Below are 26,888 nucleotides of genomic sequence, written 5' to 3' on the forward strand. Positions count from 1 at the left end.
TTGCAGAACCCCTTGGTGCGGCAGCATGAGGGCAGAAAAGTCTGCCAGGAGGCCCCACCAGTTCTCTGTGGCTCTGAAGATGCACAAAGCCACGGCTGGGATGGACAGGACCAGTGGTGGGAACAAGAGCTAGAGGCCACACGGACCCACAGCCGTCTCCATCTAGATGTATCCCCCACCTGTCTACGTCTGGGAAACCGCGAGACACCAGACCTCTCGGGATGGTGAGGTGAGGTTGGGGGGCCACCCATGACCAGACACAGTTCCCACTGGGTACAATACAGGTTTAATTCTAGACAGCAAAGTTATATCTCTGGCCTGGTTGAACATGTGACCTGAAATGTACACTTTCTCTACCAGCAACTTCCCCCACCTGTCTCGGAATTCCCTCTGGCAACTGCTTTTTCTTTGTAAATGTTTCTTCTTTTGCCTGAGGTCCCAGCCACTTTGAGCCCTTCTGTTTAACAAGTCTCTTCTCTTCCCAGGAGCTTTAGCCTTTGTTTGGCTACTTGGGGCCTCTGGGTAAGGGTTTTCTCTGCACTTCCTCATCGCCTATACATTCCAGGTGAAATGTATGCCATTCTTGGCACTTCTGCTTTGAGTGGGTGTAATCACTTTCAATGTTGCTAACTCCCGACTACTAACTGTAAGATCCAGACTGGGCCCCCTCGGCCTTGCTACCTGGAAAGCAGAGGTACTGGTGGGACAGAAGAGGCCACAGCCCCTTCCTGCGGAGCTGTGCTCTGCCTGCGTGATTTTTCCATCTATTGCAGAATTGCAGGTTTCCCCCGATATCCAAAAGTAGAACATTCCTAAGAACCGAAAGGTTGTAAAGTGAAGAAGCAATAACATGTCATAAAATCAAAAATCCTCTTGGGACTTCTTTTCATCAGCACAAACAGATACTAATGTGGATATTTTGTAAAAGCAAAGCAACATAATGAGAATGTTGGGAGAGCGAGGGAAGACTGTGTATCACTAGTAACCAGGTATGGCAGACACCTGGAGTGAATAAGGCCACAGGCTTTAGAGTTCACTATCATTGTGGGAATTGGGTGGAGATGGGGTTGGAGGATATTACTCCTGCCTTCTGTAGGAGTAGCTGAGAAGGTCAAGCCCCTCCAGAGTTCCACTGGCCCCTGCTCTCTGAACCTTATAGCTCCTCCTTCCCTAGGCATAGAACTGTGTCCAAACAGGGAATCTGTGTATCATAATACACAGACCACAATGGGAAATTCTCCAAAACACTTTCCATGACTACTTTCAAGAACCAGAAGGAAGTATTCTAGAAGGTGAGAACCAAATGCAAAAGTGAACTTGATAAATCAGAAATTCACGAAGAGGCTAAAATTCAAAGACACGGACCCTGATTCACGTAGAAAGTACATCTGAGGATCAAAAGACAGACGTGAATAAAGGGAGGGGAGAAGCCATCTAGGCACCATATTGTAGAGGGACAAAGGCATCATGAGTACTATAGCTGAACACGCAAGAAAGCATGGTAGGTTTCTGATAGAAAACTGCACAGAACGTTGGAACTAATGAGAAGGAATGCTGCATATAGAATCTTTTCTACTCTACGTGCTAGAGCAAGTTTGGAGATAAAAATGAAAAGATAGAAGGAATAAAAAATGGGTTCTGCTAGAAAACTTAAAAGGGTGGCAGCTTTTTTTATGTAAACAAGAAAAGTCAAATTTTTTGCTTAGTGCTTAATTTTAGGAATACAAAAGGTTTTTAAGTCCACAGAGGAGTAAGGAAAACTCAAAAAACATTCACAAAACACATCAAGAAATGAGGCTGACATTAAAGCAGGAGAAACCTCATCTAGATCCAAGCACAGCTTTTCGACTTTTGAGATGATGAATTCCATAATGGACATAATTTTTCTGCATTCCTGGATATTTTCAAGAACAGAATGGAGTGGGAGGGGCAGCCCAGAATGATGCTTAAACACACCGACATTGGGGCAAACAACCTTGGTCCAGATCCTGGTTCTGCCATTTTGAGTGTGACTTTGGGCAAGTTATTTAAGTCTTGGTCCCTCATTCATAAATCAGGATGATGATAATAAAAGTACCTATTTCATACGGTGGTTGTAGGTTACATGAGTTAGTACCCTCTAAATCACTGAGACAGTGCCTAGCACAGAGTGAGTTTAAGCCATTATTCCTAAATGATCTGGATTTTTCTGCCTGAATACAAGGAACCTGGCCATTCATCTCTCCATTCAGGGCATAGGTAACAAGAACAATGATCTGGGCATAAGCAGTGTGTTTGATACAGTCTCAGCACCACACAGTAGAGAAGACAGGCTCGTAGGAAGTCACGCCAGGAGATAGTATGTCATGGGGTGGTTCCTTCTGGCCCCTGCTCATGATTCTATGACTGAAGGCCTCAGGGGTGGCTGTGCCAGCAGTTGTGAGTATGAGAACCTTGCCCCAATATGTGGATTAGAGCAAAGTTTAATTCCTTTCTCTTAAAGTCATTAAGCTAACTTGGATATTCCTGATTCAAGGTTCACAAGCCTGATACATTTTCTCCCCTTTTCCTTGCAGCCTTGGATGTGGACCTGCTGGAATGGATTCTCTTGCATCTGGGAAAGCGGAGTTAAGGCAGCTGAACTGGTCTCCCAGGTATTTAATTGTTAAAATTGCAAGTTACAAGTTCAATTTCCTCTTAGGGAGAGCTTCTGTTTCTTTGGAAAACAGGTGTCCAGGCAGGTGTCTTGGAGAAGGGAAACAGCCACCGTGGGCTCTCCCTTTTTGACCAGGAAGGCAGGTGCAGGAAGCCATATTTCACGTTTGTAATTCAGTGTAAAGACCAAGAAGAGTTCACAGTTACGATTTCATTAATGAATGGATGTATTTGAATAAATAGATGTTTCCTTCATCAGTGATACCCTAAACTTAGAGCCCTTTTGAAACTGTGGCCGTGTATCTTTCAGGAGGAAGAGTCCATAATATTTTTAAAAAGTTATTTTTTTTTTAAAGGAGGAAATATTATTCCATGATTTGGGGGCTGGCGATTATTTCATCACCAAACCTAGAGGACTAGTCAGTGTTTTTAATCTTCACATCTAGTCCTGATGGCCACAGGAAGATGTTCTTATTTGCATTTTAAAGACGATGGAGTTGAGACACAGATCGAGTATGTGGCTTGCCAAGCATCACGTGGGAGCAAGTGGAAGAGCCAGGATTCTAACTCAGTTCTTTGGTCTGCATGTTTAGAACCATTTCCACAATCACTTTCCCTCCCAGTTCTTGGCATTCCTACCAAAGCTATTGCCATCTTCCTTCCTCAAGATTGTGCTTGAGATTTGTGAGCGGAGTGGGAAAGCTTCCACAGGAGGGAAGCAAGAAGGTAGCACGGGGCAGAACCCTCTGGAGGACGGAGCCCCTCTCCCCCACCCCCCACCATGCTACTGGGCACCCTCCTCCTCCTGGCCACACTGTTACTGTGTTGGGAGGGTGGGTTAAGTCAGCGAGGTCCCTAAGTGACTGGAGTCTCAGAGATCCACCTAAATAAAGAAGAGGGACATGGTGTTGAGAGAACCGTGACTCCCTCCCCTGCCACACTGACTTGGAACCTGAAGTCCCATGACCCAGGGCTGAGGGCTCGTGTGGAGCCAGATTTCCCACGGCCAGCAAGAGGCCTCTGGGAATCCCATCTCTGTGGGAGGGGAAACCGGTGATTATGCTCTCCTCCTTTCCAGGCAGGGAGGATCTGGTGGGAATGAGGCTGCACCAAGCCCTGGGGGACCAGTTCCAGGCCAGTCACAACCCTGTCAGACCAGGGCCGGGTCTGGCAGAGAAGTGGGTATTTCGGAGCACAGCCTAAGAGCTGGGAGCCTGGGTTTGAATCCCAGTTCCACCACTTATTAGCTGTGTGACCTGGTGACATTGTTTAACTTCCTATATCCCTGTTTCCTCATCTGTACATCGGGGCAGATCATAAGGATGGTACTTAATACACAGGGTTGTTGGGAAGATTACATGCATGGTTAGCACTGAGCAAGAACCAAAAGTTTGATAAACCAGATTTACATTGGGAAGCTCAAATAAGCAGTCAGCACTCTTACTTGAGACAGCGGATCTCAGAAACATTTTCCAAGAACCCCAGGCGGTTGCAATCCAGTCCGAACGGGGCTTGGAGACGTTCATTGCAGGGCCAACCCACGCACGCACACAGCAGCCTGTCCTTGCATTTCCAGCTTGTTAGTGTTAATGTTCCCTGGGCCCTTAGAGGATATATCCATCCAGCATGCGCTCGTGTAGAAACGCCGCTCCGCGGACCTTTCAGCAGGTGTTATAAAGAAGATGTCAGCCTGCTGCAGACACATCTGGGGGCAGCAGAGGAGAGGTGCTCATTTTCAAACCCGTCAAACAGCAGCTCCGGGGGCATCCTGAGCGCAGGAGCTGGACAGGCCCTGGAGGAGGAAGACCAAGCAGCGCGCAGGGCCTGGGGCAAGAGCAGAGCGCCCAGGCTCGTCCTTCCAGGGCCCAGAGAGCAACACTGCAGCCCAGGGAGCAAGCTCACAGCTGGCACTGTGGGAACCGCTCAGAGAAGCGCCCCCTGGGGACTCAGGTCACTCGGATAGTCGGTTGAATTCCAAATCTGGGAACATCAGTGGACAGCAGGGAGGACAGCTGACTTCGCTTCCTTAATTGGCTCCCAAGCTTCCAGGTGGCTGCGTTCTCTTGCTCTCCCTGCCCCCCTCCCCCAATAGTGCAGCAGCATCACTGGGCGTGCTCAGAGCCAGCCTCGGGCCGGGCAGTCCCACAGATAGTGGGCTCAGCTGCACTGGGTGCTGAAGAGCTGGAGAGAAATCTAAGCTCGTGTGTCCGCTGTGCCCCTAGCCGCGTGATTTCAAGCAAGTCACCGAACTTCTCTGGGTCTTGCTCATGGTGAGGTGGCGGGGTGATGAAGGGCAGGAGAGAGGAAGGAAGGCGGGCTGAAGGGTCACTGGAGCAGGTCGCCAGGGGTAGTAACTGCGAGGGGCCCTCAAGTCTACAGCGAGGCCTCCTGCCACCGTGAAGGAAGCCAGACAGCCCTCAGCTTCGTTCTTGGCCTCAGCCTCCTCATTTGTAAAGTGGGAATAAAACGAGCAGCGCCCACATGGGGTTCTGGCCCGAAAGCATACAAGAAGTGATCAAGAAGTGATCATCACCAGCCTCATCATCATCAGGCCACGGTCAGAGGTCAATTAAGCCTGCCGGGATTTGAATCACAGCAAGCGATCTAGGCCCTTTAACCTCTCAGACCACTTTTCTCCTCTGAGCTGGGATGTAATAATCACGCATTTATCACAGCCTGGCTTTAGGGACCCAACGAGATCATCTCCGTACACACAGTTCCTCGAGACTGTTAGCTCTTTCAGGAGAGCTGTATGGACTTCCCGGACAGATGACCTTCTGTCTTTGGCCGGTGGGCAGGGGTCCCGTTGCGGCAGTCGGCCAGCGAGAGCAAAAGTATAGAAGGAACCGCTGTCTGGGCCGCAGCGAAATTCCTGGTCCTACAGCCACGCCTCTCTGCCCCGGGTCACACATCAGTGACCTTCGGGTAATGACTGACTAGCTGCAGCGTCAGGACTTTCACAGAAAAGCCTTTCCTAGCCCTAAGTGGGCCAGGCCCTCCCTGGATGAAAAAATACACTTCGATCCCCCACATATTGCCCGCCCCCGCCGCCTTCGGTGCGTTTCTTCCAGCTTCCCAGGAACAAGCCCCAGCTTGGGCTCCTCTGGGGAAGACGCAGCTTCGGGCCCAAGGATATTTGCGCAAGGAGGAGGTGGAAGTAGTTTCAGGAGCTTGATTCACTGCGGCAGCAATCTCGGTCAAACAGGTCCCGGCACTTCTTGGAGGCTTCTTTGTTCCATTGTTCCAGAGGGCCAGACAGGCTTCCCCACAATCCCGGAAGAGGGCAGGTAGGGCAGAGGGAGGAAGCCCGCTGGGGTCTGGCCGGCCCGCTGCTGCTGGTGGCGATTTCATCTCTGTTCACACAACACCAGGGATCCGACTCTGTTGGAGTACGGCTTATAAACCCCGGGCAATTGGCTTCCTTCGGTATTTTCCCCTGCAGGGGCAGAGGGGTGGCCAGAAAATGCTGGAACCATACTGGCTTTTTTTTTTTTTTTTTTTTTTTTTCAGACAAAGACTAGATATCCTTAAAGAGTTTTGCCAACTCTGCAAGTTAATGATGGGAAAAGTGAGACCTCAGTGAGCGTTCAAAAACTAGTAAAAACAAAGGGGGGAGGAAACCCTCAAATAATTTAGAGCATCAATTTGGTTTTGATACAATGGAACATTGTTTGGCCCTAAAAAGAAGTGAATTACTGATGTGCGCTACATACTGATGAATCTTGAACACATTATGGTAAGTGAAAGGGGCCAGGCACAAAAGGCCTCAGATTACATAATTCTAATCACATGGAATGTCCACGATAATCAAATCCGTAGAGATAGAAAGTAGATTCGTGGTTGCCAGGGACGGGGGGGAAGGAGGAAGAAATGTGGGGGGACCGCCAACGGGCATGGGGTTTCCTTTCAAGGTGATGAAATGTTCCGGATTAGTGTACAACTGTGTGAATACACTAAAATCACCACCGAATCGCACACTTTAAAAAGGTGAATACTGTCATGTGTGGCTTCTCTCTCAAGATTAAAAACTGTATGATAATAGCATTTAGGTTTCCATCTGTAAGAATATGGAAGCTAATAGTGTATTAACAACAACAACAACAAAAACAGGAGTGGGGTTGAAGTGTTGGGGCTCAGTCTTGGTCAGTCATCCGCTTATCCCATCGCCTCCCGACAGCTGTTTATTGAGTACCTACTATGTGTCAAGGTGCTGTACAAGGACCAGGTACATACTGAGGACCAAGACAACCTGTGGCTCCTTCATGGCCCACTATGAACTCCTTGTGCCCTCTTGGGCAGACTGCTCAACTCCTTGAAGCTTCCTCGTCTGTCCCTGTGAGTGTACAAGAGGTCTCAGGCAAATACCACAGTTCTGCAGTACCTGGGGCCGTGGTTCCTAAACCGGATGGTGCCTTAACACTTGCCTCTGAGCTCTGTGCAATTACAGGTTTCGGAAGGTCCTGTTATAATCAGCCCCAGGTGGCTTTGGTTCTCATGCTGTCACGTTTGGCGACCCCTGCCCAGGCACCTCATGGCCCAAGGCCAGCTGCTGAGCCATCTTAAATGAAGTTCCTTGCCTTCTACGTGTGCCATCTGGATCGTGCCTAGTCTCTGCATATGCGCCACAGAATGCCCACTTATGCTTTGGGGACCCTTTATGTCACAGCATTGCCAAAGGGACTCAGCATCCCACAGCCAGCAATATTGATTTTTCCTGCACTTCCGAAGCTAAAAAGAATGTGACCAGGAAAAAGTCATCCAGTTTCCAAAATAAAACAAAGCTGCTCATCCGTTTATAGGGTCATTTTGCACTTTAGAAATTAACTGCCAGTTTTGTCCAAGCCTCACTCTTTGAGGGAGTGTTTTCTATTAAGTTTCCCAAGCACATACCATATTTTACAAAGCAAAGCATACTTTGGTTGTAGTTGAAATGTAGGATCGTTATTTATACAGACTAGATCATAATACTGTTAAATAAACTTTTAATGTGGACAAACATTTCTCTCTCCCTCTCTCTCACATGCACACGTGAGGTGAGAAGCGCCCCCTGGGGACTCAGGTCACTTGGATAGTCGGTTGAATTCCAAATCTGGGAACATCAGTGGACAGCAGGGAGGACAGCTGACTTCGCTTCCTTAATTGGCTCCCAAGCTTCCAGGTGGCTGCGTTCTCTTGCTCTCCCTGCCCCCCTCCCCCAATAGTGCAGCAGCATCACTGGGCGTGCTCAGAGCCAGCCTCGGGCCGGGCAGTCCCACAGATAGTGGGCTCAGCTGCACTGGGTGCTGAAGAGCCGGAGAGAAATCTAAGCTCGTGTGTCCGCTGTCATCCGCGGACACATGCACACGTGAGTGAACGCGCATACACCCTGTAAAGCTAGGATGTTTTTATATCCCTTCAGTACTCAGTGCTTCTTCCTAGTTTGGACAGCCAAGCAGAAAAGAATGAGGCTCTGATCCATCTACATCTCTTGGCTGTGTGCACAACTGACAACAGACTCATACCTAACTGGCGACCACCAGGGGGTGCCCAATATCTTGCGGTGGACTTGCAGACAAGCGCTGAGGCAAGAGCAAGGAAGGAGTGCTGGCAAAGGGGAGAAGTCAGATCTTGCTTAAGGTGTCAAGGGACAGATGGGGGTTTCCTACCTGGGTCACTCCTCTCTGCAAAGGCCACAATGTGGATCCCATTCAGATCATCTTCCTGGAGGAGAGAAGAATCAGAAGTTACACTCCCAGGTGGAGAGATAGAAAGGAACAAGTCAGGGACAGAGACAAAGGGTGGCATGGAAGTGGGAAGGGGGGAGGTGTTGGGGTAGTGGACATGGGGCAGGGGAACTGAGGGGTGCACAGTAAGGAAGGAAATATTGATGAGCAACTGGGCGGAATGCGTGCTGCTTGATCCATGGGTTCACAAGACAGGAGAACACACAAGACATCAGCACTGAATGGGCCTCACTCCTGTGGGCTGTGGGGTCCAGGACAGCAGCAGCAAAAGGCAAAAGGAGGAAAAACACGATTCTGGTTATTAGGAGCTCCAAGGGCAACAATCACTCTGAATATAGCTCAGTAAATTGTCAGTCTGTGTTTTGAGAATTCACCACCAGCAACCAGCAAATATGGGAACGTCTGAATGCCCTTGACAAATCCTGAAACTGTCCCCAGACTGGCAGCAGACAGGAATCTTCTAGGTCAATTAAGACGTGGGTCTGTTCTGTTCACACAAGAATCATATACAAACGTAGGGCTCCTCTGTGAACACTCCTCCTACTGAAAAACCTGTGTAGTCAGTAAGGGGTGCCTTGCTGACTGTGGCATCCAGGTTCCCACCTTGGGGTCCTTTCTGCTCAGGTCCAAATTTTGCTGAGGGCCTCTAACGCATTTCTGTGAGTGTGGGAGGCTATGGGAAAAGTGGATTTGGGGACTAGGGAAAGTTGAGGGTGTAACGTGACACGTGGGTGTGGCTGCGGGGGCTGAGGCCAAGGCCAAGGATTCAGCAAGTCCGTCACATCCCTTAGCGAGCAAACAGCATCGCATGGTTCTATGTTCTCGACAGAAAGGACCGTACCCCTGTGTCTCCTTTGCATCAATTCTTTGTGTCTCCTTTGGAGGAGGCTCTGTTGTGAGCGATGTGATTACCAAAAAAACATGGAGAGGAAGATGTTTAAGGAGGCGGCACCCGGGACAAATCTGAGTGAATACCGATTATCGCTGACACAGAGAAAGGGAGTCACAGGGTATCCCGGATATCACATCAGAATCGTCCTATGGAAAAAACTCCAGGCATCTCAACCCTCCCATGATCCCCGTTTCCATTTCAATTGATTTTAATGCTGGTACAATCCTATCTAAATGCTAATTTTTCCCCTTTGAGTTTGGAATGGACAAAAGCTCCAAAAATTCTGAGAGATTAAATGGAAAATATTATTATTAAAAACAAGAGAGTGGGCATGGGCTTGGTCAGATGCTTTGGGGAATTGAATTTTACAGATATATGTGTGTGCGTGTGCGTGTGTGTGCAGGTTTATTACACAAATCTGACACCAACCAGAAGGGGAGTCCAAGGTTTCACTGTTTTACATTTGCTATTATGGCCAGACAGAATATCCTGATCAGTTCTCATTAGGCTGTCCTGTGTCTCTGTCTCCTGCCATCAGCAGGAAGTGAGCAGTGTTAACTCTGTGAAGTAGGCTTCATTTCTGTGTGCCCTTCTAGAACACATTTGGAAATTGCTTTTGGAATTAAGAATCCATATTCGTTTGTTAAGAGGCTGCTCACAATTTGACTGTCACTCCCCAGACCCAAGATGGTGCCTGGATGGAGGGCTCTCATCCAGGCAAAGAACCCGTCTCTTTGTAGGGATCAAAGAGTCAGTTCACAAACCTGTAGTGAACACTGGCAAAGAGGTAGGTGCCTGCTTGGCGCCGGGTATTTTCAGTAATAAACTCACAGAGCAAGAATCCATGGGGGAAGTGTATAAATCAGGGTTCCTCAGTGAGAATCCATTGTGCACGGGGGAGGAAGAGCCAAGCTGACCATGCATAGGACTGAGACACCCCCCCTCCCCGGGGCCTTCTCTGAACCCCACAGCCTTTGCTCCAGATCACCCATTTAGCCTTTAAATCACATTGCCTTGGAAACTCTCTTTTTAATAGCACAAATCTTACCTTCTCAACCAGATGGCAAGCTCTCTGAGGAAAAGGATTATGCCTTAAAATAACAAGGATAATTACAATGGCCACAATAGTATCTGCCCCCTGCTGTTCTTTGTATCAGTTCTTTACAAGTACGTCATTTCTAAACTGCAAATAAAAGTCTTATTCCTATTTAGTGCTTAAAGAATTGAAGTGACTTACCTAACGCCACAGAACTGGTACGTGACATAACTGGGATTCAAGCCCGTTCTGTCTGACCCCACGTGCTTTTTCTTTCCCACTGAAGGGGTCCAGAATAAGCCACTGTGGCACAAAAATTATTTTGGGCTGAAAGCATATGAATTCCTAAATGCCTTATCTACCTAAAAACAGAGAATCCCAAAAGAACTCAATTGTCATAAACCTGTACCCAAGAACCGTTCTAATTTCTCTTCTTAGATATTATCACAGAACTAGCAAATCTCCCATCTATTCCCCAAGGGCCCATTTCTTTTTCCAAAGATGTGGTTTATTTTTCCATAAGTTCCCTTTCTCCCCAACCTTCTAACAAGTCATTTTTTCTCCCAGAAGTGCCTCCTGCCTCTCCCATTTCCAATTAAGATGGTATATAAGCCCTTTGTTGAGTCACATTTCCTTGTAAACTCCCTTGCATAAATAGGTCATTAAATCTGTCTTTTGCCCATGCTCATTGGTGTTTTGTCAGTTTAATTTGCAGCCCTTTAATACAGAACCTAAGAGGGTAGAAGAAACAATTTTCCTCCTTGACATCACCAATAGCAACAGAATGAGTCTGTTGTCCCTGCAGGGTTTGCAGATGTTTCAAACTCAGATTAGTGACTCTTAGTTAAAGGAGCTGGTAAGGGGGTTTTATGTAAAATGACTGAGCCCCATATCCCCCAAAGAACTGGAGACTTAGGAATACTTTGGTGAATACCCTACTCTGAATTCTCTTTCACTTTGTACATCCATCTATCATAGTATGGGCATACTGGAGTGGTGTTATATGTTTTAAGATTGTTTCATTTATTCAACCCTGAACTTCTAAGGACACAATAGCAATGTTCATTTTTATAAACCCTGTGCTTAGCACAAAGTAATAGGTTCTTATGAATGTCCACTGACTTAAAGAAAAAAGGATGTGTAAGCTTACACACTAGTTGAAGAAAATAGAAAGTATTAGAGATACCAAAAAGAAACCACACATCAGTCACCCACCACCCAGGTATATTAACACTGTTGCTGTTTTGCTCTGTTTCCTTCCAGGTTCTGTTGAATGTTTGTTCTCTTGATTGAAGCAATGCAAAGAAAAAAACATGCACTTAAAACTACAGACTCCCTGGTGCAATGGAATGTTCCAGGGGCTTATCTGGAGGTTTCTGGCCCCCTTTTGGAAGTACTACTTTGTAACTGCCACAAAGAGAGAAGGTTCTTTCTGAAGGAACTGCTGACTCCCATCCCCATAGACTTTTGCCCAGAACTCCGACCACTTGCCAGGATGGAGAGCTGGTTGGAAGGTAAGAGTGTTGAAAGGGACGGACAAGCCGGCACTCAGTCTGGACCACCTTGCCCCACCTTGACGTTCTTTGAATCTAAATAAGCAAATAGCTGTTTGATTTACAAAGCAAGTATTGCTAGCCACCAATTTCTTTAGTAATAATCAAGTATGTGTTTTTTATGGTTTGCTCTTTAAAAACCCACACAATGAGAGAAAGAAAAAGGTCAATAGTTGCTTTAGCTTGACTTAGTTTTCCTATCTTATTTACATATTTTGCAACGTCTGGGGAAGTGGGTGTTGAAGATAAAGACTTCCAAGTTCATAACGGGTCACCTTCCCCCAGCTTCTGTGGTTTCATTTGCTGCAGCCAAGGGGTCCATGAAGATGCTGCTCTTTGGAGCAATGCTTCCCTAAGTGGCAAAGGTAGATGGGGAAGGCACTTGGGAAGTGGCTTCCCAGAGATCCCTTTGACAGATTGATTTCTGCTTCTCCTTTTTAAGGATGGAAAGATGATCCTGCCTTCCCTCCGGTTAGGTCCGGTCACAGCTCCTGCGGATGTCACATGGATAGTCCATGATGGCGTGCAGGTAAGAAGAAAACCAGTCTAGTTGCCCTTTTCTCTACCAGGTTAAATTTAATACAAAGCCCTTTCCTGATGAGAAAACAATTGAATATATAGTAATGGTGGAAAATATGAGCCATCAGTTATATTATAGCGAAAGGTAGTAACTTCTCTTTTCCCTTAAGTGAAAAGAGAGCAGAGAATGAGTTTCAGTGAATCCAGAGAGTGAAATTTCTGAACTTCTGCCTATGATATATAAGAGGGAACATTGCTACTGGGCAGTGTGGGGGGCTAGGGGTATTTGTGGTCAGGGGGAGGGGACAGGACACATCTCTCCCACCAAGGCATATGGTGTCAGGGATGTGATATAGCTGTGTCATTAAGAGAAGGTCTGAAGGAAGGGCTTCTCTTAGGGATGAAGAAAATTAAAAGAACTAAGAACAGAGACATAGCAGAAGAGAGCAGTGACAATCACTCTCAATTTAAAATGGTCATGAAAGACAGAGAAAGACCAGGTAGCAGATTCTGGTAACCAAGAACTCACACCAGGTTAAAGACTAAAGAATAGAACAACAAACCTCGGGTGTGAGATCCAAGATCAGATCTTGGGCCAGGAAAAAGGAATTTTTTGTGTGTGTGCTATAAAGGACATTAGTGGGACACTGGTCAGTTTGAATAAGGTCCATAGGTGAAATAGAATTATACTAATTTCCTGATTTTGATAAGTACACTGTGGTTTTGAGAGACATTCCCTGTTTTTAGAAAACATCTGAAGTATAAGGAGATTTGTGTCTGCTAGCTACTCTAAAATAATTCAGGGAAAAAAATGTTTATATCCATTATCTGTCAAGAAGTATGTGATCAAGCAAATAAAGTAAAATGTTAACATTTGGGTTATCTGGTAAAGAGATCATGGAATTCTTTACATTGTTTTTTGTAAGTGTGAAACGATTTTCAGTAAAAGGTAAAGATATTTTTTAAAAGAATATTATTTTTAAAACACTGATACACTCTTTTTAAATCTAGTAACAAGACCTTTTAAAGATTACATTTTTGAAAGGTTTAAATATTAAGAAAATAGGTTGCCATTACTGCTCGGTTATTCTTCGAAAGTCTGATTATCCAGACTGGATGACTTGCTCTTCAGGGTCTTACAAAATGTTTGTTCTGCCTTCAGACATACAAATAAGTTACCAGCCAGTAAGACATCAAGTGATAAGTTACTTCATGGTTCTGTTCTGTCATTTTAGACTCTGAATCAAAGACCAAATAAATAAATGCTTTCATTTTAATTCCTTTCTTCTCCCCCACCCCCTTGACAAAATGGCATCTCATGGGGATATGGCTTACTCTGGGGAACTATACTGAAGAGAACATGAGATTTGGCTCCAAATGATCTGAACTTAAGTCCCAAGATCTAATGCTTATTACTTATGTATCCCTGATTAATCAACTTAATCTGTACGATCACCAGTTTCCCCATGTAAAAGTGAGTTTTCCTCACTTTTTAGAACTCTTGAAACATCCAGTTTAAAAGGATACTGTGGAATGCTTTGAAGAAGCTCCACAGGTGTTGGTTGTTATGGTTATGGAATTTTATATAAAGCTGATGTGGAATGGGATCGCATGGGATGTTGTATCTCCATGGCCTTCTTTCTATACTATTTTGACTTGCCTGACATGTTGTCTATGGCATAGACCTAGGGGATAATCTGACTCAGCATCTTCCAGTACCTTGAGTTGATATTAATGAAAACAGCTACCATCAATTGGCCAAATACCTCCCAGGTTCTGGGTGTTTAACAACCACTCATCCTTACGAAAAGCCCTGATTTGAGAAGCAGAAACTAACTAAAGCTCAGAAAGATGACATGACTTGATACAGGATGCAGAGCTACCAGGTAGCAGATTCTGGATGTGAACCCAAGTCTCTATGACTCCACAGCCTGAACGCCTTCCATGATGTCACCCTGGGTCTCTGGTCGTCAGTGACCAGAAGCCAGTAGTGACTGTGGGAAATGAACTCAAAGAGTAGTTTTGCCTTGTGGGTAGTATCCAAGAGGCTTAAATTAGATCCAAGGAGAACTGGGCTTTAATTGAGCGTGATGTTATCCACGTTTCAAATTCTCCATCATCTAGACATCCACTCCAGCAAAATAAAATGTGGTTTAAGTTTGGGAACTCAAAGGGGTACTCCACTTGGGGTGGTGTCTACAAGGCAGAAAGAGTTTCTCATTTCTTACCCATGTTTCAAACATGTCTTCTGGACGCAGGCGACGTAGGGTGGGTCTGAAAAAAACAAAGATGAACTTCTTTGAGTAGGGATTACCAAGGCAGACATCACAGCCTCAGCATAGTGAATATAAAATGAGATGCTGGTTCATTTGCAAGGGCATGAAGAGCTCTAGAAATCTCCCCTAAGGAAATGGAGCTGTTCTACCCTGCTACATCACACAGGGAGCTAGCTGGACCTGAAGCTGCCAGCCTTTTCACAGACCCATTTGATCCAAGGATTGTATAAAGCCTATTACAGGGACCCCTGGGTGACTCAGTGGATTAAGCATCTAACTATTGATCTCAGTTCAGGTCTTGATCTCACAGTCATAAAGTTTAAGCCCTATGTTAGGCTCCACTCTAAGTGTGGAGCCAAATAAATACGGAAATAAAGTCGATTACAAACAATGGGTCAGAGGGTACAGGGTTAGCTTATTTCTAGGGCAAGAAGTCATTTCCTTCCTCAAAGATAAGGCCCACTGCTCAAAGCCCAGAGCAGGCCCAGAATGAGGACACCTGGGAGAAGAAACAGAAGTAGTGGTTCTCCCAGGCCAGGACTGCATTGTCTTATCATCAGGATCATCATTTAAAGCTCTTTAGGGATGTTTGGAGGAACAAGTAAAATTATATTTTGCTCATGGTTTTATTTCCTTCTGAATGTTGGAAAATTGTATTAGACACACTGAGATTTCCTTCTCCAAATGCTGCCTCCCTATGGGGACCAGGACAACCAGGTGATGGAGTCATAGTGCTCCAGGTTCAGTGGACATATCTGAGCGGGCGTTGGAGAGGGAGGGTGGTGTGACGAGGTGTCGAACCCACTACCACATTCCATGTTTCAATATTGTCCCTCTCTCAAGGGCAGGGGTCAGCCAACCATTGCTGGTGGGCCAAATCCAGCCAGTGCCTCCTGTGTTTATAAACAAGCTTTTATTGGGATACAGCCACACCCATTTGTTTACATACTGTCTACAACTGCTTTCACACTACAGCAGCAAGGTTGAGTATTACAACAGAAACCATCTGGCCAACAGAACCTGAAATATTTATTCTCTGTCCCTTTACGGAAAAAGTTCGCTGATCCATGCTAGAGCTACTCTAAGTGGTATCAAATATGCCTCTTCCAGAAGTCTATGTATTAAACACTCATCCATGGCTAAGTTCTTTAACTACTCTGAGCCCAATCCCTTGATCTGTAACATCAGGATAGTAATAATACTCCATAATGTTGAATATTAGATAAAAATAGCTTCCATAAGCACCTGACATGGTATTTGGCATATAAGAGTCTGACAGTAAATCTCTATTGTTATTATTGTAGAATATGACTTGTAACTTACTCTGACTTAGAGGGGATTTGCTGATTGTGGGGAGTTGGTCTACCTTGTTTGCAAGTATACACCCATATTCAGAAAAGGTAGCAATATCCCTGCCCAACTGATCAATGACCAACAAAGCCATACTATTGATTTCAGTTCTTCTGAGGTAGTAACTCCAGCTTATTGCTCATGGGAGGCCTAAAAATGTTAGGACTGAGAGGTTCTTTCCATCCCCCAGGCCTTAGACCACCGCCTGTCCCCCACCCACCATCCCCTGCATGCCATCTGAGGCACCTTTGGTGCTCCTTCACAAACTCCACGATCTCCTCTTCTGTGTAAGGTTTGTCAGGGATGGCAATGGGCTCATCCATAAATGGCTCGTAGAAGTCAACCTCATTCATCTTCAAGGACAATTTCTTTGCAACCTGTAACAATTAGAAACACCACAATAATTTCCTTGAATGTTAGTCTAGAGTAGCAATAGGTTTCCCATCTATAAGAAGTGTGTGTGTTTTCTGGCAAAGATACGAGCGTATACGTACAGTTTTAACTTAAATGTTGAAGTGGTAGAAACCCATTGCCTAAGCCCTTGCTCAACCCATCAGAGAAGGACAAATCAAGGAAAAACCCTCTTTGGCAAATGAGATCCAACCAGGAGAAGGGAGTGGTAGGAATGAAAAGTGGGAAATCTAACTGTACAATCATCATCACTCCACTGTATGTGCCAGGGCTGGAGAAAGAAGCAAATGTCAACAGAACAGTCTCAGTGTTCTGAGATGCATGATTTAATTGAACCAATTTGGATAGCACAGGCAATTGACAGAAACCATTTACAGCACGCAAGTACTCAAAATCAGAGGTCAACCCATTAATCTGTCCTTGATCATCTCCTTACCCCTACTTGTGATTTAGACAGAAGCAGGGTTATCTCTCAGTACTGGCTTGTCCAATGGTTTCTCAGACTCTGGGACCTGTCTGCTTTGTTACCAGCCAGAAGGTCACCAACCATCCTGCTTTGTCCAGAACGGAGGGACTTCCCAGGGTTCAGACTCTTAGGCTAGAACTGGGATAGTCCCCCAACAACCCAGGATGAGGGGCTCACCCTCTACCAGATAAAAAGCACGGGGAGCCAGCTTTTAGCCCAGAAGACGTCTGCTCTCTTGATTAAAGTGGCCACATAGTCTCACTGTTGGGGCAGAATGGGTGCTGTGTTTGCCTGCAGGGCTGCTGAGCTCAAGCCTCTTTTTGTGAAATGATTTGAGAGGCCTGGAATGTGCAGTGCTTTGTAGAAAACCAAATGCCATTCTTTTCCCGTTTGAGCTGTGGTCCAAGAAAGCACAGGGATGAACAGTGGTTCCCTTGAAACGAAAGAAGAATTGCCTAAGAGCTGACGCCCTGTGGTGGTAACCAATGGTGCAGAGGTCCAGGACAGCCGTGACTAATTGGGAAGGGGGAGGAACTGAGTATTACATAAGCTGTTACACAAGTAAGGCCATTCTGAGCAAACACGGGTGTCCCTATGGCTTTTGTCATCAGTCGCTATTAATTCTGGGTCACCATATTCCAAAAGACATTTCTCATAGGACTTCAGGGAAAGAAACTCTAGCATCCTACCCAGAGCTAAAGAAAACAGGCCACGTTAAGAGCTCCAGTCCTTCAAAAGAGATTTATCATCATGTTGATGTGGTTTTGAGGGACAGGGAAGTGTGGGGCCATTTCTTACTTTTCGCCCTCTTTGACAGGGTGGGGGTGGTATGGATGCTGCGGTGGGGAGCCTGGGAAAAAACCAGCAAACATATAACCAGGGGCTGGGTTTTCACATGTTCTTCACAGAGCCTGGCCCATCAGAAAATGGGCTGAAAATGACACTGGATTCTGGGTTGCTGACTTCACTGATGACATATTTTAGGAACTAGGAAACCGTGCTTAAAGGAAGTGGGGAGTGACCAGATGAAGTAAAACAGGAAAGGTAGTAAGCACCCAGAGGACTCACGCTGTGTCGGGCGCTAGTGCAGTTGATTACTTTGTACATCTTCACCTGGCTTGCTAAGGTAAGAACCATTATTATTACTTACTTTACAGATAATGAACCGGAGGCCCAGTCTTTGTTTGCAGTTTGTTAAGATCTTGTATGTGGAGGGGAGACAGCCAAAAGTGAATCCCGGGCAGTGGTGTGTTCTAAACTATCACCTAGAATGGCAATCTCTTTTCATCCCCAACTTATGAAGTGTGTGTGGGTTGTGGGGGGTGTCTTTGAATGCCAGTGTCTGGGTATGCAATGTTAAGACCACAAACGTGAAGCTGGATGGTGATATTCTTAAGTTTAGGTCTTGGGAAACCTGAAAAAAACTTTCCAGAGGGCTAGTCACTATATCCCACACCATGGAGTGCCCTCAGCCTTTATCCCAAGGAAAGCCCTTTCTTCCATTTTTTTCAGTTGTATCTTGGCCAATAAAATGCCATCCTTAGCCCTCTGACTCTCTGGCTCCATGGGATTCAGATCAGAGATGTCATAGCTTGGTTTAGGATCAGGATGCAACTATTAGTGCTGGTCCCAAACCTATAGGTCAGGTAGAATGCCCCCAAGGAGCTCTGCGGAAATGCATGTTCCTGGGCCTGGTCACAACACAAAAAATACAAGTTTCATCTTAGATGTGGGGTCCAGAAATCCATGATTTTAAAAGCTCTTTGGGGGAGATCCCTCTGGACAATGGCTCAGCAGCCCTGACATCCCAGTGTCTTCATGGTTCTCTAACTCATATACTGTACTGAATATAACATATTTATTGGTTTGTTTACTTACTTTCTGTCTACCATCTTCTCCTTGTCCCCTCCCCCACCACACTAAACTCTAAATCCCACAGGGGCAGGAATCTGTTTTACTCCTTGTAATGTCGCTGGCCTCTAGAAGAGCTTCCAGCCCATAAAGGGCACTCAATAAATATTCTCTGAATGAGCAAATGAATGAGTAAATGAAAGATACTTCTAGTTGTACATCTTCCCCACTTGTAGTAAGAGAACTCATCAACCCCATCTTATGTTTCTCAGTAGATTCTTTTCTTCGATTCCCTAATGGTTTCAGGAGCTTCAGGATCTTTGCTATCTCGAAGAGGAGACTTGCAGTCTTGTATTTTTGAATCTTCTCTGGTCTTTCTCTCCTTCACCTCAGTAATGACCACGTCCTCTTGTCATCTCCACGTCTGCCAGTTGGCTTTTCATCTTTGGGACTGTATTAGTGCCTCCTTGGCCCTGGCCTCTCCTGACTTCACACCTCTAGGAAATACTTTCCCTTCCCCTGGTCCTTCTGGGCTTCCCTCCGTCTCAATGAAAGTTCTTGCAGCTCCCTCTTCTGCACCAGCGCCCCCTGCTGGAAACCATGAGACTTCCTTGGGCTCTGGCTCCCTCCCTCACCGGCAAATGATAGATGAAATTTTCAAGTCCCAAATGGCACTGAGTCCTCTGAGTGTGACTCCTCTTCTTTCCATGTTCCATGTAGAGGTAGAGAGTGTGTCTTTCTTCTTTTAAATGTTGTAAAATCCCACAAGGCTACATGAATGGGGGCACTTATGACTCAGTGTCTTACAGAGTTTGGAGTGAAGAGGCTTCTGAGTTTGTAATTATAGCCTGACCTCACCTTCTTCATGGGCCACGGACATAAAACCATATGGTTGGGCTGGGAGGCATGTCTGAAAACCGATACCACCCTGAACTGAACAGTGGGCCACCCTTCGAAGAACTAAGGCTTTCTTGGCTGGCCTAGCCTGCCTGCCTGATTGTGTTCTCTCAGATGAGTGCTGACCCCCGGGAGCCACAGCAGTCACTGATGGCCTGTCATAATGGAATGACAGTGATGTATTCAGTTTAGGTCTCCCTTTACCTCCCCTTCTCTGCTAAAGTTCTCACCCAACCTCCACTCCCCTGGGCTTAGATGGCTGCCTTTTATGCACAACAGGACTAGTTAACATTTACTGAATGCTCCCCACATCAGACTTCAGCCAAGAGCTTCATGTGTATTGTTTCTTTCTCTGCACAGTAGTATGAACACTGACCTAAGATTACACCTCAGTCTTCATTGCTCCCTTACTGTGTGACCATGGGCAAATCACTTAATCTCTCGGTGCCTTGGCTTCCTTCTATGTAGACTGAGAATACTAATATGTCCTTTATGGGCACTTGGAGATGACTGAAAGAGCTATGTAAACTCTCAGCACAGAGTCTAGCACATAAAAGCTACTTAGTAAGTGGTAGTTATTATTGCTTTTGGTATTCTTGCTCTGGATCTCTCTTGACTCTAATCCAACCAATCAAGGTAAATTTTCTTCAGGTTTAGATTTTATTACTCAGATTATAGACTCTTTTCTGGATTATTTTCAATCTAGAGTTTTTAGAGCAGGGCCATATCCACAGAGGTGGTTTGATGTACACATATACAGGGATTGAATACAACCTTTTCTTGGCATACTCCTTCCCTGTTCCAGAACCTACAGGCTTCCTTCTGTTTTTCACAGAATACTTGAACTTCCCATGGTATAAAGGCCCACAAGCCCTGCTCTTCAACTGCCTTACCCCTCAGTAGGTCACCCTCTGATGGACTTTGACTTGAATGTAATCAGGATTTAGTTTGTCCTAGACTTATTTGTTCTAGTAGATATGGTGACTGAAGGATTTTAGTTGTGACATGTGTGTGAGTGTGAGAGAGAGTCTTATGTGTATAGGTGTGGCTATGAGTGTGAGTGCATGTGTACTGACAGTTATATAAGTGTGGATGTGGGTTTGAGTGTGAGTGTGTGTGAGGAGGTGTGTGTTATGTGTGTATTGTGTGTGTCCTGTTTGTTGTGTGCTTATGTGTGTCATGTTTGTGTGCTATGTTTGTTGTGTGTTGTGGGTGTGTTGGGTGTTTTACATGTGTGTTATGTATGCATTTTTTTGTGCATTATGTGTGTCTCTATGTGAATGTGGGTATCTCCATGTGAATGTGGGTGTGTGGGGATACACCTTGAATTTCAAGGGCAGGTACAGAGTCTTCTACTTAAGTGGATGTTACCAAGGAAGGGGCATGGGTGTGGGGCATAGCTGGGATCTCAGCACTACCATTAATTCACTGGAGACCTTGGATATTACTTACTCTTTCTAAATCTGTTTTGTTATATGGGACATGGGACTTCTTGGCTCCCAAAGTTGTTTAAAGGCTTAGAGGTCATAGACATACAAAGCATCAAGTTGTACCCGACACACAAAAAGCACTCGATAAGTAGTAGCCATTTTAGTTCTAACTGAAGTTAGAGTGGAGTATTCCACCCACAATGAACTCCAAAAAAATTACCCACTGATTCAAGGTCCTTCTATATGTTCTTTGACTTACAAAATCATGAGCCACATCCAGAAAGAAAGAAAAATTAAATTACATATGAGTATATTAATGACATCTCTTGAAGATAATAGGTAACTTATGGAAGCACTCCAGGTTTCAGATGACCAGTAGTCCTCCCCATTCCATTCCCCCATCCTAACCCAACAGAAGGGGAAGTATGCACCCCTCGGAAGGGAGAAAATAGCTCTAAAGACAAGGAAGCGGTAACTAGTGTCCTGGCATGCTCTGCTCATGCACGGCCCATTCTTAGTGTTCAAGGTGGTTAAAAATGGTTCATCACTTTTCATCAGCTATTTTCAGAAATGAGCTTACTTCCTCTGAATTAATCATCTTTGTATTCCTCTCCCATTCAAAAGTGACTTATTGCTGTATTTCTAACACTTCTGGAGAAAGTGTTAATGGATGGAAGATGGCAAATGTTTCTAAAATTTAGAAAAGGACTGGGAAGTTCAAATTTTCATCCTTTATGCCTACAGAAGTATCCAAATTGGGGTTTCATAGGTACTTACCCCTTTGTCGAAGGTAGCAAAAAATTTGATGTAAGGTTGGAAGTGTTCAGCTGCCTCTTCGAAAGCCTTGTAATCTGAGAGGGAAAAAAGATCAAAGAAAGAGAACTTTTAAAGATGCATGCCAAAGACATTTCTCTTTTTAAATAATGTAGAGAGAGTGGGGAGCCAATTAATCATGACTGGAAAATTATTTAGTAGATTATTATTTAGATAGAAAATTATTTAGTTCTATTTTTTTTAAAAGATTTTATTTATTTGACAGAGAGAGACACAGCGAGAGAGGGAACACAAGCAGAGGGAGTGGGAGAGGGAGAAGCAGGCTTCTTGCCAAATAGGGAGCCCAATGCAGGGCTCAATCCCAGGACTCCGGGATCATGACCGGAGATGAAGGCAGACGCTTAATGACTGAGCCACCCAGATGCCCCGATTTATTGCTATTTAAACCCACAATTTCCCCCAAGGAGTTTGAGTTGACTGCTATTCTATTGAGCTAAAGAAGAACCCTTTACCACATTTTTATGTCTTTTCAGGAATTGGTAGACGGGAAGGAGAAAGTGAAGGAAACTGAGAAAGGGAGAAAAAGAGAATATTAGACTCTAAACCTGAGGAAAAAGTTATTCCACTCAGACTCACCATTAGTTATGAGTGTGTAAGCACAGCTTCCTATAAGTGACCACCAGGTGAGAAGGAAATCCATCTTAGTATGTAAAGCAACCTCAATCAAAAACGACATCATGAAAGTACTTTAAACTTCTTAGCAGAAGTCCCCCTTTTGGTAAACCCTCATTTTTCTTTCCCTCTTTTTAAGTTTTCATTCTTATTCTGATTCCTTGAGAAGATGATTTAAAATCAATCAAGCCTATGCTTGACTCTGGTCTCAAACCTGAATCCAAACTGGTCACGTTACGCCTGAGACCCATGAGCGTGGCCATGCTGTGCCTTGTCACATCTCGTCAGTGACCTGGAGAAGACACTGGTATTTCAGCTTTAGAGGTGAGGCTGATGGGTATGGGAATGCTCGCAGGGGTGATTCTACATAACATCCATAATCCTGAAAGTTGGTGACACTTTGATTCATTCTTAAGAAGATTAACCTCTTCCCATTTTGTGGAGTTCCCTATCTCTTAATCATTAGAGACCTAAGCTTTTGCCTGAGTTCCAGGAGCATGCAGAATTTTTCAAGTCAATCAAAAACTTCACGGTGAATAGTGGATCAGGGAATACAAACATGAGTAAGACAAAGGCAATGATCTCAAAGGCACACAACCCAGAGTTGGTATGGACCCTTAAAGAACCACAATGTAATGTGATGGTTGCTAGAATAGAGGTTAAGTGCAATAAATACAGATGAGAGGGGGTTGAAAAATTTACAAGAATGTCTCTCCATACCTATACACATTCACAAAGACTTCTCCCCCTAAAGGTAATTGGTTAGTTGGAAAATATATCATATAGCCTGATAGTTGAGGTAGAGAACTGGGTGGATGGGGAAGAAGATGGGTGAGAGGTTTGGAGAACGAATAGACAGCAGGTGGGAGAGTGGAAGGGTTAGGGCCATACCTAAGCTATTTACATCTGTCTAAAACTATAGAGGTCTCCAGCAGAATCGTCTGTCTCCTCCCTCCCTGACCCCCCTGTCCCTGAAGAATCTCTCCCCACGTCCTTGAACTCCTCCCCTGCTGGAAAGGATGGCCTACAACTGTGTCCAGAGAATTCCCTTCTTCACCTAGGGAACCAATCTGTATCCCTTTTAAGATGAAAAAGGGTAGAACAAGGTAATTCCCCCAAGGTGAGGCTTCAAATTGTGGTTGAACCTTTAGCCTTTCCCAAATAGGGGTTGTCTTCTAGGGTACCTGGTCTAATCTGCTCTGTTTGATGTCATGTGACATCAGGTTTTTCCTGCCCTCATGTCCTGTTCTGATGCTGACCAGCTCCTTCCTGGCTCTTCCAGTCTGACCCTCCGTTTCCCCTTCTGGAATAGGCTCCTGAACAATCAGCCTTTAACCTCCAGCTTACTGCATACTGCATTTCCTCACCTTTCTTCCAATTTCTCAGGGTTTTTCATACTGGATACTGGCTGTCCACCTCCAGATTTCCCCCAGTTTGGCATTCTTAACTATCTGCTGAGTTCCCCTCAGAAGTTCCTGTCACCCTCTCTCAACGCTAACATCCATGGCTATGTGCTCAAGTTGGATGTGAAGTTTCCTTGGAAGATGTGGCCCCCCAATTCTTCCAAGTCCTTTCTAATTTGATCTTCTATATCTTAGGACACTTTTCTCCCCAACCATTCCAGTCTACCTCTGTGTTCAAACCCTCTAGTTCTCCACTGTCCTCCCATTTCTCTGTAGGATAGATTGGGATCATTTTGCAAAGCCAATGTCTCTATGCCATTAAATTTCCTTGAACAGTCACCCTCAAACTACAGCAGAAATAAAGGATTCTTCCTGAGTGCTTTCCCTTGGTGCCTTCCCAACTCCCCACCTATGGACCCCATGGCAAGAAGAAACAGGGAGACGTGAATGTCTGATAGAACTTCATGATGCTTTCAGTCAGTGTGTAACAGTCATACATTTTTTGTGGTGATAAAACTTTCTGCATGTTTTCTACAACCATTCAAAATTTCACAGTAGTTAATATTATATATGAAAGTGTAAACTTATTGTATTCTATAATATTTTCTGACTAAGATGTCGACAAGCATGAGAGCTGGAGAGATCCTTGGGGAAACTGCTTCCTCACCAGGTCTTCTCAGTTGGTATGATTGTGACTATAGTCCAAGCTAGTTTGTCATTAGTAATGTTTTTTGGTTTGTGATACTGTAAAATATTCAGGGTTTGGGGAGTTTTTTTTTGTTTTGATTTCATACACTTGAATGTTCATATTGTCTACTAACATCAATGGAATGAATGTATGACTGTTATTCTTTATCATGTTCATCATCATCATCGGTATTACTAACATGATCTGGGCTTAGACTTTCCTAAAGACAAAGTTTGTCAATTTAAAGATAAAAATTCAACCTTAAAAAGGAAGTTGAGGGGCGCCTGGGTGGCTCAGTGGGTTAAAGCTCTGCCTTCGGCTCAGGTCAGTGTCCCAGGGTCCTGGGATTGAACCCCACATCGGGCTCTCCACTCAGCGGAGAGCCCGCTTCCTCCTCTCTCTCCTTCTGCCTGCCTCTCTGCCTACTTGTGATCTGTCAAATAAATAAAAATCTTAAAAAAAAAAAAAAGGATGTTGAAATGGCTCGCTAGTGATTTTATTACTTAAATCTCCAGAAAAAAGTCTCTAAGTCTAGTAGAACTCGATCTGTGTATTCTTAAGGAAATGCTTCATTATTATTTTTGAAATGTATAATATGGAAAACTTTGTATTTGAAATCTATTCAAATTATAAGAATATTACATTTGCTGGTGAAAATGAAAGTAAAAGCCATTAGGACTGAAGCAATGCTCATGCCCTTGAAGGACAATTTAGAGATCAGATTTCCTAAATTCTGTTCAGTGGCAAGAAAAGACCGCTCATCAATCAGAGGAAAAGCGGTAACTATTGCCTTGTCATTTGCCGCCATCCACCTGTTCAAGCAAAGTCTCTTGTTGACTGTGACCATCAAGAAGAGATTGCTTAAACCCTTCACCAGGAGTTTCGTGTCACTGTTTCAAAAGCTATAGTTTTAGAAGGAAGTACAACATTCTCATTCAAAAAAACCTAAAAATATTTTATTTGGAGGATTTATGCAAGGCAATATTGAAAACTTTTCTATTATCTTCTTTTACTATTATTATTAGTAGTAGTAGTATATAAAGAAAGCAAAAGAATCTTTTGTTTTGTTTTGGTTTGTTTTTTGTTTTTCTACTAAGTCCAGATCCTCTCCAGTTTACCCCATGAGCTGGGCAAACATCACCACATTTTGTGTGTGCCATGACCTAAAAAAGTGTGTAAAATCTTGAAAGTACAAAATGGTGTTTACGTGTGCAAGATATAAAGTCAGATTACTAGGATTTAAATCTTGGCTGTAGGATTTATTTACTAGCTGTGTGATAGTGAGCTAATTGAACTTTTTTGTTCTTTTCATTTCTTCCTCATCAAAACACTGATAATATGCTAACTGCCTTACAGGCTAGTAGTGAGAAAGAAGGTGAGGTGTCACTATGGAGCTCCTGACATAGACCCTGGTACGTGACATGTGTTGATTAAAGGAGTTGTTTTTGTCACTGTCTTAGTAGGGAGGAGAGAAACTAGACGATGTGTTCTTTATCCCAGTCTGTGCCTTGCTTTCCTTCTTACCTGCTATTCTGAGCTAAATGGAGGGGAGAGAAACAGAGGACAAAAGAGATTGAAGGGTGGGGACAGAAATGGATAAAGGGAAATAGAAATAAGTTTAAGGAGAAAGAAGAAGGGGGCAGCTGGGGCACCCCAGAGTAGTCAGCATCTATAAGAAACATAAAAATTGAAGTGAAGTCACCCAAAGGAGGGCTGGGCAAATTTCTCTGGACAGCCACCTTTCCCCCAGATAGAGGTTTTTATATAGCACAAGAGAAGGCAGCTAAGTTTGATCACAGCAGAGGGAAAATAGGTGGCTTGCTGGTGAGAAGACTGAGGGTGCCAGCTGGCATACGGGCAAAGAAACAGCTTTGCAAATAATTTTCAAAATATTTTGGAGTTTGCAGAAACATCATAAGCAGCCCTCCTTTGCATGTCCCCCATGTACGAATGCTACCAGATCCTCTTTTGTGGTTATGCCACAGCTGAGGCTCCAGAAAAAGTCTTACCTCATTGGGCCATGCTGCCAAAGTTGTTTAAAAAGACGCACTCCAGGAGTTAGCTTGCCTGGTCTCTCCTTTTCCTGACTCCCACTCTCCGCTCTCTCCCTCCCATATGGATTGTGGTGATGCTATGATGCACTGCCGTGCCCACCCAAAACCTGACCACAAAGCGTTCAAAGGGATTACACCCAGGGGTGAGGCTGTGCTGTTGAGGGCAGCTTTGGTGGTCGACTGTGGGCTTGGCCAGCAATTTTCCACATTGTGTGGCGGCGGCTGAGCCCTGCCCACCCAAATTTTCCTCTAAGCCTGT

The 26,888-nt window shown here is 44.7% G+C and overlaps 1 protein-coding gene and 1 long non-coding RNA gene across 3 annotated transcripts in view; one reads left to right on the forward strand and one right to left on the reverse strand.

Moving 5' to 3' along the window:
* Positions 1-26,888, reverse strand: part of CASQ2 (calsequestrin 2) — a 60,901-nt gene that overhangs the window by 6,189 nt on the left and 27,824 nt on the right. The window contains exons 5-8 of the mRNA XM_059136834.1: positions 21,816-21,889; positions 16,230-16,360; positions 14,586-14,631; positions 8,280-8,334 (exon numbers count right to left, since the gene is read on the reverse strand). Of these exons, the coding sequence (XP_058992817.1) occupies positions 8,280-8,334; positions 14,586-14,631; positions 16,230-16,360; positions 21,816-21,889 (306 nt within the window). The remainder of the gene's footprint in view (positions 1-8,279; positions 8,335-14,585; positions 14,632-16,229; positions 16,361-21,815; positions 21,890-26,888) is intronic.
* The window catches only part of LOC131809612 (uncharacterized), a 41,954-nt gene continuing 27,312 nt past the window's right edge, over positions 12,247-26,888 (forward strand). Inside the window, exons 1-2 of one of the 2 annotated variants that reach the window (XR_009345236.1) lie at positions 12,247-12,367; positions 17,769-17,986. This is a non-coding gene — a long non-coding RNA (uncharacterized LOC131809612). Of the gene's footprint in view, positions 12,368-17,444; positions 17,987-26,888 lie in introns of those variants that run through there. The other variant, XR_009345235.1, reaches the window with a different exon arrangement.

This window comes from Mustela lutreola, chromosome 10 (assembly GCF_030435805.1).
Source record: "Mustela lutreola isolate mMusLut2 chromosome 10, mMusLut2.pri, whole genome shotgun sequence".
In the NCBI taxonomy this organism is placed as follows: domain Eukaryota; kingdom Metazoa; phylum Chordata; class Mammalia; order Carnivora; family Mustelidae; genus Mustela; species Mustela lutreola.